Source organism: Callionymus lyra, chromosome 2 (assembly GCF_982586985.1).
Source record: "Callionymus lyra chromosome 2, fCalLyr1.hap1.1, whole genome shotgun sequence".
Classification (NCBI taxonomy): domain Eukaryota; kingdom Metazoa; phylum Chordata; class Actinopteri; order Syngnathiformes; family Callionymidae; genus Callionymus; species Callionymus lyra.
Window position 1 is genome coordinate 35,077,523 of NC_141819.1, and position 18,203 is coordinate 35,095,725.

Below are 18,203 nucleotides of genomic sequence, written 5' to 3' on the forward strand. Positions count from 1 at the left end.
ATTTATTTAGTCTTGGGACATTAAAATGTACATATATATGTATATATTTTTTTTTTTAAGTGAAAAATTCTTTCTTTCATAATATGCCCCAAATTAATTTAATTTCCACATATTAAATGATTCAATTATAAATAAGGAAACCAAGTATTTAAATAACATTTTACTAACTGTATTTTAGATTTAGCCCCCCCACAATAACTTATAACTTCTTGTTTTTATTGTATCTGAATATCAATAAAAAATAATTATATGCAAATATTTTTGTCATAGTATTTCCAGTATATAATGTTGCCACACCGGAAAGGAAATTGCACATTGCTGGTCTATAAGGATATAACCCGGTTAATGCTAATAAACGTACAGTACAAATTAGATCACTTTATTAAATGCAAAATATATTTATTTTTGCTACTGTTACTACTCTGCCTAAAATACATCCAATTTATTTGTCACATCGGAAAAACTTCAACAAAAAAATATTTTTATCAGAGAAACAAACTTTTTAAATGTTAACAAATGATTAGAGTAATGCAGAAGAACCGTGTGTCTCGAGTTCCATTCCCTGAGCAAACATATACATTTGTAGATTACTTTTGGTGTGAGACCCTAAAGAAATTGCACCATCTAGTGGAGAGACATGTGAGGTGCTGTAACTTTACCATTGACGCTAAAATAAACCTTTGATAGAACTGCATGAGCGTTCTCAAAAAACGTTATTATGTCAAAGGTTTGTAATGAATACTAGTCGAACATGAATTATATATTCTGTGAAATGTGTCGGTTTTTAGAAATGAAGCTGCAACTTCAATTAACTTGCATTTGAAGAGAATAAAACGTGATCTGAACGAAGGAGTTGTTGGATGATTATTCGATTGAATGATACGTTTGCTACACATAAAGTAATAAATAGGAATTTTATTTTGGAGTTAAATACTGATATAGTCTAACTAACTTATACCAATACTCTAATACAAAAAATAAACAGTGAGTTTATGGAATGTATCATCTAAAATTGTTGCTAGGTTCTAAACGTGATAGCTATTTTCTTCCAGCAGAGGGCGCAACTTGCACAACCCAGTAGCATATAAGTGAATTTAGAAAGTTTCTTCCGAACATTTAAAATCATTTTAGGAAGCGATTGAAGAGCTGAAGACATCAAGAGTAAGATGGCAGATCTTGGGTGTCTTCAAAGGGTTGATAAAATATCACAGTTTGTCTCTGTGTTGTCTTGATCTTTAAGTATATACTTTATTGTGTATTGTTTTGGTTGTTTAAGCACTTATTGACCCTGGTCTGGAAAAGCGCTCTACAAATATAAATGACTCACTTACTTACAACTTGTCCTGGCACAAGGCATGTCCGAGTGTACATGTGTTCACGCAGGAGAAACAAGGAACACATGTCACAATCATGTGACGTGCAGCCGAGCTGGCGGGGTGACACAACTATTCTTGGCTCAGGGGTTTTATTTCTGGGGTTTGCAATGTTATTGTTGATCTCCATCCTGCCGTCCTCGCACCGACAAGAGTTTTTTGTTCTCTTTTCATTTAACAATCGCTTTTGTTAAATTGGCCATTTTTGTTGTGTTGGCATGAACACGGAGGACGATTGAATCTTGGATGGTTCTATTGTGGGTAATGAACAAACTGTCGAAGAAACACACGATGGTGCGTTTGAGGGTTCTGGACGGTGAGATGGAAATCCGAGTCGACCTCTGACCCCCTCCCCCGGTAGAGTGGAAACTGCCAAAAACTCTTGGCTGAAACTAATGCTTTGACTGGAGCCCGACGTGAACGATTGTAAACACAACAAAGGGAGTCACACACACGACAAATCCAGCAGAAAAATAGTCCGTTTTCATGAAGTCGACCAAAACAAACACAATCTGGATGAAGCCTCCGCTCAACCAGTTAATCTCCAACAGTCTCAAGGCCGTCGACGACGTAGTAAAACATTTCTGGGACACAACAAGCAAAAAGAGGAAGTCGTTTCGATTAGACTTTAACCAAAACAGTAGCTTCCCCTTAAAAGCAGACAAAAACCTCTGTGTTGCACAGAACTACAGATGGATATTCACTGCACGGATGACGCCTTAATGTTTAGATTATAATTCAGAAATATACTCCGCTTGTTCCAGGAGTAGCAGCTATATTGAGCTGGAAAAAGAATAGAATGTGACTAACATTTGGCTTGTCGTGAGATTAAGTTCGACACCTCTGGTTTATCGGTTCCAAATCAATGAAGCATATTTTTAAATGATGTGGGTCACAGCTTGTATTAACATATATTTGTTTATTCAATTATTTATTTATTTATTTAATTTAATCAGGATATGTCTTTCATTCATTAATTTTGATACATTCACACACCTCTGCTTATTCCACAGCTTTCGAGCAGGTACTGTGTCTTTACAGCAAACATAATGAAAAGACAATGAACATTTGTATTTTTCTCAGCCACAGTGAAGAGAGAGACACTGAGATGTACGTCGCAGAAGAAAAACGACTCTGAGAGAGGCTTCTGCTGCATGTAGAGGATGTGTTGCTGCTTGACTTTCTCCACGTGAACGGAGAGAGCAGGAGAAACAAAGACGCTCCGGCTGCTGAATGACGGTCCCTCGAGCTCCGTCAGTAAAGAGGTGAGACATCAGACGAGCACGACTCCCATCATGTCTCACATCCTGCTGCCGACCGAGGTGCAACCGTGTCTCATTAAAAATGGATTAAATCCATTTTTTATACCGTAGCCATTAAATTGTGCCCTTCAGAACAAGGTCCCAAGGGACAGCCTGGGACTGCCGATGACCTCCAAGTGCTGGATAACTTTGAACCCCTGACCTTAGAGAGAAACTCTCCAGGCGTGAACACCTTCTGACTTCAGTGAGCCACAAACCCTGCGTGAGAAGGACGTTTAATCGAAGGTCGTGAACAGTGACGCGAGTCATGAATATATATATATTCTCCAGATTAAGCCGCTAATGTAATGTCATTCTAGTCTCATAGCATCAATCTAATGATGGGTGAAGAAGGAAATCAACCATCAATTCTACACCATGTAGTGCTTAAAATGAAGATTAACACGTCATAGGGAAAGATTTTAGAGCAAAAACATGTCGCAGTTGTGCGTTTGTTTTAAGCATCGTAATGAAATAGTTGGTACCTGTAATACGGTCGTCCCAGTAAATCAGTAGGCAAAATATGATGATTCAACTAATACTTGATACTTAATGACTCTTTATTCTCTTGTTTATTAAATCGATGCTGTAAGTCTAGAAGAGACCTTACATTCACAGCTTTATAAATAAAGTTGCGTTTCTGAATTCAACGCACTTGTGTAAATAGATTATGCCAGATCGTGGACTCACACTAACATACAGTTCATTTTTCTTTAGTCCAAATCAGGTCGCCATAAAAACAGAGCGAATGTGTTCGAGGATCATTTACTGACAGGGTGAATTACACGCTATATTCAAGTGGTCAATAGTACGTTTTCTCCAAAGAAAGGTTGGGTTTTCTCCACATCAGTAACAGGAGGAGACCAGAAGTTCTGGCCTCTCATTCAAAACAAAAAAGACTTGCTTATCACAGAAAACCATTCCATCTTAAAAGTGCAGATTTTTGTGACGTCGTGATTGAGTTTCCAGCCCACTTCAAGACCACTTCAAAATACAATCTCCATCGAGCAAGAGAGTGAACAGTAAGAGAATAACTTAACAACGTGGCCCCCAGGACCGACTTACATTGCCTGATTTAAAATGCAATGTTTTTTTAAATGATGTTGCGTTCACGTTATAATTCTTCATAATGGTGTGAATAGAAAACAGACCTTAAACATGCAGAGAGATTATGTTTCTCGATTCACCTTGAAAGGCCTCAGTATTCCACCAAAAAAGCGTCAATGACATTCACTTTGAGGCCGTGGGAGAACTTTCCAGGGTTCTGCCGATGTTTGTGGTCCAGTCATCTGTCACTGTTGTGTTGTAGCTTACAGATGCAACATGGAAGACAAACATGTCTCATCCTGCTCTTCACTATAAACTCCCACATGTATTCTTACTTGGAAACACATTTCACTTTCAACTGTAGAATAATGAGCTCTTGTTTTCATTTGAACTAAGATCAACATCTCTCTGGACCACCAGCTGAGAAGGACACCAGGTTATTGAAATGGGTTTTAGATAAGTGTCGATATGATTGTACTGTATAGTAATTAGACATTATACTGCATTCATAGAAGATGTTATGAGAATCTTTTATAGCCAATATTGTAAACAGTTAAGGGTTTATAATCATGTATTTACATTCATAACTTAAAGTACTAAAAGTGCAGCTTAAAGCACTATATATGGTATATTATAAATAATATTTACTACATTTTCTTTCCTTGAAGGTATAAAGTCTTTTCCTCAGACACAATTAATAATGGTATACTTTGATTAGTCAATTTACAATTATTTTCAAAATAAAATGTTATCTTTACTACTTTTACAGTTTTAAATATTAACTTACTTTTAAAAGTTTTTTCAATTACACAAGACTTTGTTTGAGCTGAACTTTTTTTTTATTATAATTGGAAATTCTAAGATTGTAAGATTTAGAGAAAATTAAAACTGTGCACTCGAAGAAACTTGTATATCTAAACAGATATACTGTGAATGGATATAAAGAAGAATATAGTGATACAATGAATGACAAGTTTGTATAAACCTCGTTATAAGTTTCAAAACAAGACGACAAACGGCTAGTAGGTCTTCTTGAAGTTCTTATAAACATCTTAAGAATGAGCTGAAAGTACTTAAAGACCTTTATGGAAACTAGTGTACCTTATAGTCCTACCATAGGAACCAAACTGTGCACGTCTCCACGTCAATAAAGTTTAAAAACACATGATTCGACATGAAACCTACCCCAAACACGAGTGCCTGCGACCGTGTCCAAATCCAGTTGGCGCCACTTTCCTCGCCAGCCTGTGGTCTTTATTCATTGTGCGCTCAAAACCCCTGAGTCGAATGGAACTCCGTGGACCTCAAACAAATAACAACCATCAATCTGACGGACAAGTCTGTCAACACCAGTGGAAGCCCATGACGTCCGCCACGAGAGGAAATGTCAGGAGAACCCCACGTGAAAAACAACGGCGCAGACGCGGGACAGATGTGAGTAATCCTCGGTGCCCGCTGAAGACGTTGTGGAATGCTGCAGGCTTTATCCTCTGTGGTTCCAGACAAGCCCCAACAAGGCAGCTGGGAATGTGACGGCAATGATATACTCCCAAAAGATCCAGGACTTCTGCTTGAGACACTGTTCGACTGCTTCTGTCTTAACCCTGCCGCAGAAAAAGGGAAGCTCTGTGGTGGTGTTGTCACTGAAGATCGACCTCTTCCTCTGACACGGCGAGAGCAGGAACAGTCCCATGAGCCTGATGCACGAGCTCAGTAAAACCCTCCAATTCCTCGCAGGCTGTCGAGTTCTCTTTTACAACCTTAAAAATAAACTTTTTTTTTTTTTCCTAAGATAGAAAAAAAAAGGAAGCCAGACATATGGCAGGACGATCAGCCTCAGCAGAAGTCTGAGCTTTTATGCGTTTGCTGAGGCAAAGTTGGCTCGGCCCGAACAGGACACATGAGAGCGACCGGGCCACCTGACCCAGCACCCTCCTCCCTTGTGCCCAGCAGCAAACTCATTACAGGAGGATATTGTTAGAGTCGGTGTTGGGAAAGCCAAAAAGAGACATAGGGGGTGTGACACATGGCCGACAGCACAGCTGAGGAGACGAAGACCAGAAGATGTTTTGTCTGCACAATAATCAAGAGTTTGAGGTGGTCCTGACTCCACTAGTGGAACCAGAACCAACACAGATCTAACCAAACATAATCTAAACCAGGGGTCCCCAAATCTTTTCCTGTGAGGGCCGCATAGCTTTTCACTTCTCTGATGGATGGTCCGTAACAGAAAAAGTGTGACTGCAGGAGGCCTTAAAAAGCCAGAAAAAGTCAGCAATTTAATAAAAGCACTATTATTTAAAATAAATAATCATTAAATAACCCTCTCTGGATTATTTATAGAAAAAAAATAACACTAATAGTGAAATAAATAATAACCAAATAACCCTCTTTGGATTATTTACATCAAAAACATTTTGTTTTTAGACCAACATGCTCAAAAGGGACCCGACTTGGAAGAAGTCCAAACAACATAACAACGTGGCCCCCAGGACCGATTTACATTGCCTGAAGTAAATTGCAATTTTTGAAAATGATGTTGTGTTCACGTTATAATTCTTCATAATGGTGTGAATAGTAAACGTGGAATAGGAAAATATCAAAGTAGGAGCCAGGCAACATGAATAAATAATATTACATAATAACCAGATAACCTTTTCCAGTCTATCACAGTCAAATCAGGAAATAAATAACACTATGATTATTCCTCCGTGGATTATTTACAGGAAAATGTCAGGAAATAAATAACCAAAATTCCAAATCAACCAAATAACCCTTTGATACATCATTTTAGAACCTAAATCTTCATCTTTCAAACCAGCCCTTCTTAGAAAGCCTTAAAATGCAATTAGGTGTAGAAAAAAACAACAACAAAAACATACACTCTTGATTTTTATTTAGCTGCTCTAACAAAACAATGTACCCCCTAAAAAAGAGGTGGTCCTATATTATTGTGACGCATTGTATATGAAAAAAAAAGAAGAAAGTGCGTCTGTGGTGTTGTTCAGGGGGCCGGGCCAATATGTCTATTTTCAAGATAGTTGATGATCACAACGCTTCTTGTTGTTCACAATCTGACTTCAGGACACAACTTTGCGAGATAAAATCTTGACAAAAAAGAACGTTTACTGCCTGAAGCTGTTAGCTGGAATGGTACCTGGCTCGCATCTCACATTAAAACTTTTTTTTTTCTCTTTCACGCTTTATCTTTTGACAATCCATTTTAATTATATAACAGGGGGCAAATTGACCATAAATAACTGTGAGATGTGTATCGTTCACACAACTCCAGTGAAACATTGATTTGTGTGAATCTGCAGGACATGTTTGGTTGCTCTTTTCTGTCTGCTGATGGAAGGTTATTTAATAGAAAAAAAAAGTAAAAAAGAAAATAAATGTTTTCTACTTGTGTAATGTGTATACAAATGTTAATTTTGTTATTATGTTTATTGCATTGATTTATTTAACTTCTCCATTAATTATTATTTATGATTGTTTCTGTATTATTTTTAATGTGTACTGTAAGTTGATGTTCAACATAATGTATGTCTTCTGCGACAACTCAAATTAACCCATTTATTAATCAATCAACAAAGGTTTTAACAAATTATAACAAAGGTTACAGTCCAGTTGCGCTGTCTTTGCAAAAGGGGGAATTCAATGAAGGAGAGAACATTTTTCATTTCTTAAAGCTGTTGTAATGAAGGCATTAATGCTGAGGAATGGTTACATGGTTTATCTGTTGTCAAAACTATGAAGAATGACTCATTATATCCACAATCTAAATGCTAAAATTAAATATGATTAAAACAGGTACAAAATATATAAAATGTAACACTGATTAATCAAAATAAGTCTGTGCAACCTCAATGTGATAATCAGTTTTTTAATGGACCATAAACCATATTTCAAAATGCTTTTTTTTAATGAAATGATAATTTAATTTTTAATACAAAGACAAGGTTTGTTATTAGGTTGTATTTAACATTGCCAAAATACAATTTTGGCAATATATTTACAAACGTTTGTGTACCTCAGAATATATTTTTATTGAGCAGAATTTCGGCGAGTGTATCTCTTTCATGATCACTTTCTTCTATTCATCCTTTATTTAATTCATTTTTTGCACACGATAATGGTGCTTTCATATATTTTGTATTAAAATGAGAATTTTCAAACTACACTGACCTGTACCTACCTGCCTGTACCTCTGCTCTAATGGGAATGTCCTTTAGTTTTGCGTTGAGAAAATCATGAAATATGCTTTTTCATCCATTTCAGAGACCAAAGTGCAAGTATAGTCTCTCAAACTGGTCCTGGTTCTGCGCTAGAGTCGTCTCCACATGGACATAACAGAGACACCCTCAGCTCAATATTTCTCTCTATTAGACGACGAATGGGATGATTTAACGTTATTGTATATTCCTCTTTTAATCCAACATGCATCAATAGGTTCCAGCGTTTAAGTGTTTAAAGTATTTGCTAGATAAAAGTTAAGACAACTATTTTCAAAGTTAAATGAACAGAATATAAAACAGATTTTTCAATTAATTCTGAAGATAAAAAAAAAGAATAAAACTCACTCCCTTATCTCGTAATAGTGCTGAAGACACAGTCATCTGAGCCTGATCTACTAAAGATCTTCATTTTAATTTAATACAAGAGTGAAATCCATCCCAGATATCAAAAGCTGCGTGCGTCATGAAGAAGAACATGACCTAACATGTGCAGGTGCTGCATCACGCTCTGCCTGGAGAAAGTTAGCACTTTGTCTCAGATGTTGAAATGATAAAAGATTATAACCAATGATAAAGTGACAGACTGTAACACACACCAAAATATATGATTATAGCCTATAAAAGGTATGGTTTTATGACGAAAATATTGATGATATAAATGTACAAATGAAAGTGATTCTGGATATAAAGTGAAATTGTAGATGATTTTTGTTCATAACCCACAGAGGAGAAAACAAAGTTTCATTTGTTCAAAAGCACAAGAAGAAGTGTTTTATGCGAGGCACTGAACGTACCAGCTGCTCGGTATCGGCCTCTTCAAAGAGGCATGGTCTTCAAATAACCTCTTCTGCCTTCTAACAAACATATTCTCAGAGTTTATTTCCTGCCCTCAACATGCACTAGCAGGAGATCACGACAATTCTTGAAAAGATGTGGAGCTAGAGAGAGTAGCGACAGGCGATTGGTCTCACCTTGTCCAGAAATGTAACTAATCCAAACGCCCTCGAGGAAAGTTTCAAAAAGTTTAGTACTGCCTCAGATTAGGTCTTGGAAATGTTGGTTTTAAAGATATAATCCCGAATCTGAAAGAAAATCACAAGTAAAAGCTCAATATCAAACGACTGTAATCCTAAAATGCTATATTCAACGGTTTCTCAGGTTTTCCAATTCTAACTAAACATGATGAAAAATGATGGTTAAGAAGATCAACACATCTAAATCGTGGTTTTCAGGATTATTTCCCGACTTTTAAACGTGTGATTCATTCAGCTTTGTTCGCACTAGCACGGCGACTGTTTAGCCGTTCAATTTGGTGACAGTTTTTAGCAACAAGTACTTTTGTATTTGGACCCGTGATTAGCTATGATTTATATGCATTTACTCTTAATCGCCGCTCATGAAACGGCGGCCTACATGCTTCAATCATTGTCTACAGTAAGTGGGCGGGGTCTCATGTCAATGATTGACAGGGCTCAGAGATGACACTGTGTGAATGTGCCTCTAGGCTTAGTTTGGGGAATGCATTTGTGTTGTATTTATATGTAATCATCTGTCAAAACATGACCGACGCCATCTATCAAAGTTTCCAATGACCATCTGTCTGTCAAGGAAAGGTTGTTTTGCAATTCGGTTAGAGTTTAATCACACAGCCCTGAAAATACGTGTCTATTCTGTGTGTGTCTTACTCAATGTCTTGCAGAAGGTTCTTCTTGAGAAATGTGTTTCACAACTCAGAGTTATGGGTAGTTGAGATGAGCGGCCACAACTGTTAATTGCACTGAATTGAAGAAGATTAGCAGGAAAGATCGCTCTGTCCAACGCATTTGCAGAGTTATATGAAATTCAGATGAATGTCACGCTTCGAAGTGTCAGTTTCATGGCCTAATTAGAATATATTATAACCTCAAACACAGTATTTGCTCCAATTGAACAGAATCACATTTGGCTAAGAGACTTTAGACTCTAAAACACAAAGAAATACAAGAGATATTATCCACTTTGGTTTCCCAGTATTGAAGTCATAACATGAGAAAGTATAGATTGTACTCACTTACAGTACGTTTGGAGTAGTAGAGTGAATTGAAAACAACAAAATAATACAAGTTATGTGTACCTACCATTTATCTTAGTTTGAATTTTGAATCAGAAAACGGAAAATCTATCGTTTTCCCATTTTTTAATTTAGCATAGCAGGTTGTTTAAAAAAAAAAAAAAAGATTCCATACAAATGTAGCAATTAAATTGCATTTAAAACCAAAAAATTGAAAATGAGAAAATGCAAGGACTTTTTTTTAACATCTTCTTGATCGTAAGGTGAACCTGAAGCAGAATTTTGGCCTCATTTAGCAGATTTCTTAATTTCTCTAATAAAAGATCCTTCAAGCTCAAGGTTCCCCGTCATGTTAATCCAGGCTCCGAACTTCTGCCAACCAAATCTTCCAATCTTGACATGAAAAAGTCTAAAACACAGTTTCCTGTTAAACTTATAATCATGCAAAAGTTAAAAAGTCACTGCTTGTGTACATTTTTGGATTCTTGGAGGTTTTCTAGGAACACAAAACCATAAGAAGAAAACACATAATCCAATTTCATAGCAGTATTTCAATGGTAAAAAAAAGGTTTTGGGGATTTCTGATTTTTGTTTGAAAATTAAAAATAGAATAGCAGGAGAAACAGACCACACATTGCGTCAAGCTAGCTTTGAGGGTTGGCAAGCGGAGAATGTCAATTTCTAAAAATGATTTGCTCCGTCTCTTTGTCGACATGATTATCTGCAGCTTCAGAGGTTTGTGAAGAAGTGGAACATTTATAAAAGTACAAAAAGGCAGAGAAGCTGAATTGAACCATTTGCCCGGATCAGTGTGATGTGTGCCATTTCTAAGAAAAAACAGGATGTGACAGCTCCTTGTAGAGCGTGTTATAAAGCTTCTGGGTATCCTTAGAAAACCAGGAGACATCCAGAGTTTCAACTCTTGACTCAAAAACAAGTGTGTGTTTCCACTCGAGGTCTCTAAAGTGACGTGTGGTCCTGACTGCAGTCATGACAAATGAAAGCCTGTGTTAAAGATTTGTTGTATCGATATGTCTTTAGTGTTAAGGTTCCCACCTGTGACCACTCAAGTGATGAGGTTCAGTTGACGACTAAATTCTTTTACCACTGAGCATGATTCTGAAGTACATGGTGCTCAGTTAAACGCCAGTGCAAAGTAAAAAAAAAAAAGGTTTCAGCTTCTTGAGTTTCTCATCCTTGGTTCAGTTGCCGTAAGACACAACACTACAGCTGACACTGAAGAAACTATGTTGAGATAAAACCTGACAAAAGACCACCAACGATGAGTGGAATTAATTCAAGGGAAGCAAGTCCTCCATCATTGCCTAAACAAACTATTTTTCCAAGCTCAATTATCAATTTTGATTGTGATAAAAGCGCAAAGATTCAAGTCTTTCCGACACACTCTCTATTCTACTATTTAGTGGAGCATGTGATGTTTCCTTAAGATCTTGAAACTTTCAACCTTTCTTTTTAAAGATATTACAGAAAGCCTAATCATTATAAGAGTATATCTGATTTCTGTTCTGGAACCAGAAGAAACCACGTCTTTAAAACCTCTACAATTGTGGCGTTACCACGTAAAAAAGACAAAAAGAACATCCATAAATTACAAACCAGCAATGTCTCACTTCTCTATGTGTTTGAATCCACATGCATACATAACCTTTTATTGTTCACCGCTGGATTGTAGCCGGTTGTGCGACAACTAATTGAATCCATTTTACAACAACAATAACATTCATAATGCATGATTTTAGGCAGTAGATTTGTGAAAAACTTTACCATTAAATCACCAAAAGAGGCTTAAAATAACATGAATAAGCAAACTGAAAAGATGTATTGTAGAATAACATCACAAAGTCTTTGGTGGTGATGACAGTATAGAATAAAAATAATGAAGTAAATATGAATTAAATAAAATTAGATGAATAAAATAAAATATAATAAAATTGAAATGATTTGACATGTATTCATGAAATTATTATTACATATTTAAAAAAAAAAAAGAATTAATTCCTGACCTTGTATTATTATGTCTTTTAATGTCTAGGTTTGTTTATCTGGTGTTGCATGAGTGGACAAAACACTGTCCAACTAGCACAAAGATCAACTTATTTTCTAATAAAAAATCCAAATCTTACAGCAAGCGCAGATCTTTGTGAAGTGAGTGATTTTATTTTTCTTGAATATGCATGATAAACATTGAATGTTCTCGACAGGATCAACTTTTGAAGACTTTACTTTGAAATGGTTCATGACAAATCCTGTTGGCACTAACACGATCATCAATAAAGGGTTAAGAGTGTAAAACTACTTGTGTCTTTCACATGAAAGTAGGGGCAGCCAAGTTAGGAGGAAAACACGGGGCAAACGCATCTTCAATCTGGCTAAGTGATGTCCTGGAAAGCAATAGTCAAAGCTCAAGAAGGGTGCGTCACAGCCTACTCCCATCAGTGTGTCATTGTGTAAAAATTGTATTTAGTCACTTTGGAAAAAAAAAAGTTTGTCTGATGAAGCTTCATGAAGCAGTGTCATGTAGTTTAGAGATCAGTAGTTGGCGCCATATGTTTAAAAATGATTTGATGTTTCATTAGTACAGTTGTACAAAACAAAGGAAAATGGGGCAGAGACCGCCATCTAGTGGAGTCTAAAAATAATGACACGGTTTCATGAAGCTTCATCAGATCATCACTAGAAAAAAGCATGTGATAAATTCATAAATGTAAGATTTGATAATGTTGGTAAATAATTACAAAATGTTAAAAAATATATATTATTTCGAGAGACAACAGGACCAAATGAGGTCTTAAAATGAAGAGTTTTGTGATACTTGAAGCTTCATGATCAGTTGTTTAAACAGGTGTGATCCAGGACTAGCGTCACGTCACCAAGCCACCGTGTTGGCGGACAACATAGCACGAGTGCGTCGACCATACCTGGGGGCGTGGGCCAGAGTGAAGCGTCTCTGCGGGGCGCCACTGCGGTTCATCAGAAGCTTGCGGAACAGCAGCGGGGAGTGTCGGGGGGAGTCGCGAGGGGAGGCGCAGGGCGACATCCTGGGGGACCCCAAGGCCGAGCCTGACGTCGGACGTGGTTTGGGCTTGGGCGCCTGGCTGCTGTTCAGCGGTGAAGCATCATCAGAGACGTCCCTCAGGGTCAGACTCATTCTGCTGACTCAGGGTTTCTTTCATGTGATGTCTTATCTTCAGGGAGGCCCTCTGAATGAAGATGATCTCTTGTATTCCGACTCAGACATTCTCAGCTAACAAACGTTAAGATTGTTCTCCTCAAACTAGTTCAACCAGTGGGTTAAAGAAGGGTGAAAGTCCTGTCGTCCGGAGAGCGCTAAAGCGAGCGCACAGACATGGCTCGCGGGGGAAAGACCTCCCCTTCGCCTTAAGCTCTGTTTACACAGCACAGATCGCTGCCTAAATATGGCCACGCTGGAATTCTAGAGTTGTAACACTTGTGCCACTGGTCACTTTTGTCCTACAACCAGGTCTGCTAAAGCTGGATCCTTATTGTGGTCCATCAGAACATTATCCAGCGCTGTCCTTGTAGACACATGCCACAGCTGTCCTGCGTCAGGACGGCGAGATACACTTTCATGGCGCTGATCGGAGAGGCCCCCGCGCTGTCTAAAAACAGAGCGTCAAGATAACTAGATAACTAGAACCCCCCCTCTTCAAAATGACACTTAAACGTCTATCTTAAGTGTGTTTCCCAAATCGGGTAATGGAAAAAGAGATCGCTTCATCTTTGACGCACACGGCCTCGCGGCCGAACCTTAAATCAATGGACACAGCGTGTAATCTTGAATCTGTGCGTTCACGCTCGACACGTCAGAGCCATTCGTTTAGTTGGAGTCGTACATAAACATGTTCACGCTAAATCACAGACGCAACTCAAAACAGGTGTTAACACTTTCACTTCCAGGAATATGGTTGGACATCACATTCGAGGCCACATTATATACTTTAAAAGTCAAAAGAAAGAAACAACAAAGAGCTTAAAATGAACAATGTTACAAAGATTAATAAAGAGATGATATGATAATGGATTTTAATTGTATATATTTAAGCTTTTAATAAAATGGTCCCTCGTTTATTGCGGGGGTGTGATAAAGAAATAGATACTGTACATATTGATATTTCCCCCCATACTTTATCGCTTTCTTTGTGTAAAACAGAACTATTTGATTTATTTAATTCACAATTAAAACAGTTGGCTCCAGTTGTTTTCAAGCCGATGTTCGATCATATTTCTGTATTTTTGTATCGACATATGTCAAATCAAATTGTATTGCGAGCTGAAGATATGGTTTTAAACCCTATCAGAGGCGGAACATGTCGTATCAAATAGTATGTTGAGATTAGTGTTTTGCCACAGACTCAAAACCTCCATCTCTCTGTCGTGACCGTTTCATTTTTCACTTGATTAAAGTTCAACTAATGTGTTGATTCACGTGTGTCTTAAATAGATCTTGGATCTCGATTGTACTCATCAGTAAGTGTCTGTTTGTACAAAACTCTCTTTTAATAAATATATTTATATTAGAAAATGTGCTTAAGCCCCGCCCATTGAAAACACCATATTTTTCCGGAAGTCTTCAAGGGATTTGTTGTATAAACAAAGCTGATCGTTCTTAGCTGATGCAGGATGAGTAAAGACCATAATTGGGTCATAATGGGATCTGCTCTCGTAACCTCTCATTCAGCCATATTTCAGAATAATAACTTTAAAACGAAGAGTCATGATTAGGGACTTATTGAAACTTTGGAGATAAAGACTTCCACATTTGAAACATGTGAGTAAGCCCGGAGATTTGGGTTTTCACATTAGTTGCCCTTTAAATTAACAACAATAATTTTAACTCAGTGTTGCATATGAGGTGCCATCCGTCTCAAAAACCTTCTCAATAACGCTGACCTGAACAACTGAGCAACATAGGTGTAGAATTTAAATACAGTATTGTAGCGACCAATCAGCTGTCACTTAATAGAGCAGTGTGTAAAAAGCATCATGGGAGTTCACTGTTTTGTTGGCACCATAAGTAAGGTGGGTGCGGTCATTAGTCCCTCCCACTAAGTTCTTTGGGTGTGTTTATTTGCTGGTCAAATATATCCTAGTTACAGTATAAATAATGTCAAGGAGCTTTGTCGTTTCAGACCGCAGCTTTTGAAAACATATTCAAATATGCAGTACCATGTGCAAAACAACATAAAACAGCGAGACTTTGTGTAAATGGTACGAGGTAGAATTCAATAAATGTCAGAAATATGTTATCAAAATTAAAGAAGATTATCACCTTCTGACTGATTTATCTGGATCAACATGTGCATTATTATTTACTGCTGCAACTGGAGCAGAGAGTAAAACAGCAACAAGAATCAAAGTTTAAATTCTAAGCATGTCTGCCTCGCAGTCTTGAGTTATGGCAGCAGCTTGAGAGAAGCTCTTAAGCAGGATCCGACTGTGCACGTCCTGATTTAATTCCAGGGAGGTCAGCACCTCCACAATAAGCTTGCTAACACAACACAGCTGTTGACTGAAACTTCTCAAAGAGCTGCCAGCAGATGGTGCAACAGTTCAAACACTCACCCTATAGAGCGATACCTAAAGTCACATCCAGCTGTACATGACTGGCAGTCACTTGCTTCTGATGATGTAATGAAACATGACGTGTTGTCAGAGATATAGGACAAAGATGGACTACAATAGATTAAAGGTGAGAAGGTTTCGTGTGTTTCTCTGTCACCACTCCTCAGCTTGAGGTTTTTCTTGCACTTAAAATGCAAACCAGCCTCGTGCCTGCATTCATGCATTTCACAGTCATAGCTGGCATTTAATTTTGTTGTGTTGCCGAAGCAAATCACTTCAGAGTACGTGGAGGAATTTCATCAAAATGTCGTCTGGAACGACTTCTCCAGATCCAATTGTCGCCTCAAAGGATTTCATTTTGAATGTTTTCTCGTCATCAGTCTGTCGGTTAACGAAATAAGATGAACAGCTCGGAACATGTTTGAATGAAAAAATTAAATTGAGGTTTGGTTCTGGAGTTTCATATGGATTAACAAAGACTTGGAAGGTTTCTTTTTTCACTTGTATGGCTTTCAACTGCTGCTGCCTGTGTGCCTATAGCTCCTCTTAGAACCACCCACACCATAAATGCTTCTGTTGGAAATAGTTTTACAAACTTTGGAATACTCCCAATCTGGCAGTATTCCTAGTAAGTAAGTAAGTAAGTAAGTAATATTTATTTATATAGCGCTTTTCTAGACCAGGGTCACAAAGCGCTTAAACAATCAAAAACAAGTCCACGCTACTTGCTTTTTATCATTAGCCAACACAATTCTTGTGCATATTACAGGTGTGTCAAACTCCGTCGAGCATGGGGCCAACATTTTTAACTCATTTGTCTCGTATGACCCCACTTAACAAGACTTGGTAGGTCAGATTTGTCACAGGGTCTTAGTTTGACACCAATGGCATAGATTGTTTAAGATGTGGACGTAGTATCTGTGGCGTCAGCACAAATTTGAACCAATGTTATTAAACCAATGCTGGTCGAAACAAACAAAACTGATAAACAGGGATACAAATCAAAAGAGCAATGTTGGAAAATAAATAAATAAAATTAGACCTATTTTGAACCAGGCTAATGCTCTAAAAGTCTGTTTTTTAACTTTATGTGTACGGGATTTCTAGTGGTTCTTCAGCCAGCCTCAAGTGGGCACTTAAAGAATTGCAGCAATTTTTTTATTGATTGATTGGAAACTGGATACGTTTAGTTTTTCAGTCAGTGACGTTATGCTAACACTAGTTATTTGCCTTAGTTTTAGTTCATGATATAATCAAGCATTTAGGTTTGCTATTTAGCAGGAAAACAGCAGAAGATTTTCACTGGAAATCTTTATGACAGAACATTTGTCTAACACTAGAACTCATGATGTGCCTCCATGTTGTTTTGAAACATGGAAGAACGAATTATAGACAAAGTACCATGTTTGTGTTGCATTTGAAAAACACTGGGGCGTTTTTTAAACATCGTCGATCGTGCAGAGAGCTGATGAATAACATCATTTTATTTGACTGAATGGGGTATTGAAGGTATTAGGTTGTATGATGGATAATGAGGTCTTTCAAATGAAGCCTTCATCAGACGAGATGATTACAAATGAGTCATCGGATTGAACTCATTCAGCAGTCTGTCTACACACTAACCGTTCCCATTTATTCCCACACAGCACTGATGTCAGCCATGGTGTCTCTCAGCTCCTCGTATTACACAAATATAGCATCTTTTTAATTCAACAATTTTAACAGCTTTCCTGCTCTCAGAAGGCCTTTTTCTTAAAGAGATTGTTCAAGAGATTTTATACCGAGACGCAACTCTTGATGCGTGTCCAGGTGAGTCTGGTCTCTGGAGTTTGGGGGGGGGTCCTACTTAAGACGTGCTTGAGACAACCGTAGAACCAGTGTTATGAGCACAAAGGCTCAGTTATCTGCCTTGAGATGGTGTTTGAATACTCTTGATATCATAGCACTAGCATCACAAATTGACAGTGGAGCTTCTATAAATGTTGCTGGTCACTAATACTGGTATGCTGTGATCCAGATTCTTCTTGTCCACCTTTAATAAGTGCTTAACAAAGCGTAGTGTAAGAACCTGGATCGATATTAGCGCCGTCTTGAAAGATTGAGAGGCTCAGTGCAGGAGCGCCTCTTCATTGAAAATATATCCACGTAGGGAATTCATCCGGGAGATAGTTTGGTGAAGGATAAAGAAAAGCAATTCTCTACAGTCACCGATTATCGGATTCACTGAAAAAATAAAGGTGGAATGAGTCACGAACTCTAAACGAGAAGGTTAAGATAAAACACGTCCAATTATGAGATGTGCTGCGGGGAGATAATGATGGTCTGTAATTCATTGATCAAATAAATCTCACCGAAAAATAGCTGAAAAAAGCACTTAACCTTGAGTAATTTTCATTTAAATACATTACTGTGGCACATGGAGCGATGGATACTAAAAAGTGTCTTCACAAAGTAGTTTATTGTTTTTTAACGACTTGGACGGATGCAGTTTTAGTCATTTACATTCTGCTGTATTTGTATATTTGAAACCTTTCGTCTCCTCCAGCAGTGCTGAATATATACGTGTAAATCATTAGAAAAATAAAACTAA

At 37.6% G+C, this 18,203-nt stretch overlaps 1 protein-coding gene across 5 annotated transcripts in view; it reads right to left on the reverse strand.

Annotated features, from left to right (window-relative positions):
• LOC148086659 (3',5'-cyclic-AMP phosphodiesterase 4C-like) overlaps positions 1 to 18,203 on the reverse strand; it is a 97,049-nt gene that overhangs the window by 40,993 nt on the left and 37,853 nt on the right. Inside the window, exon 1 of one of the 5 annotated variants that reach the window (XM_087784842.1) lies at positions 4,907 to 5,243. The exons of the other annotated variants lie outside the window; for them this stretch is intronic. Within the exon in view, the coding sequence (XP_087640968.1) occupies positions 4,907 to 4,983 (77 nt within the window). The 5' untranslated portion in view covers positions 4,984 to 5,243. Of the gene's footprint in view, positions 1 to 4,906; positions 5,244 to 18,203 lie in introns of those variants that run through there. 5 annotated transcript variants of the gene reach the window in all.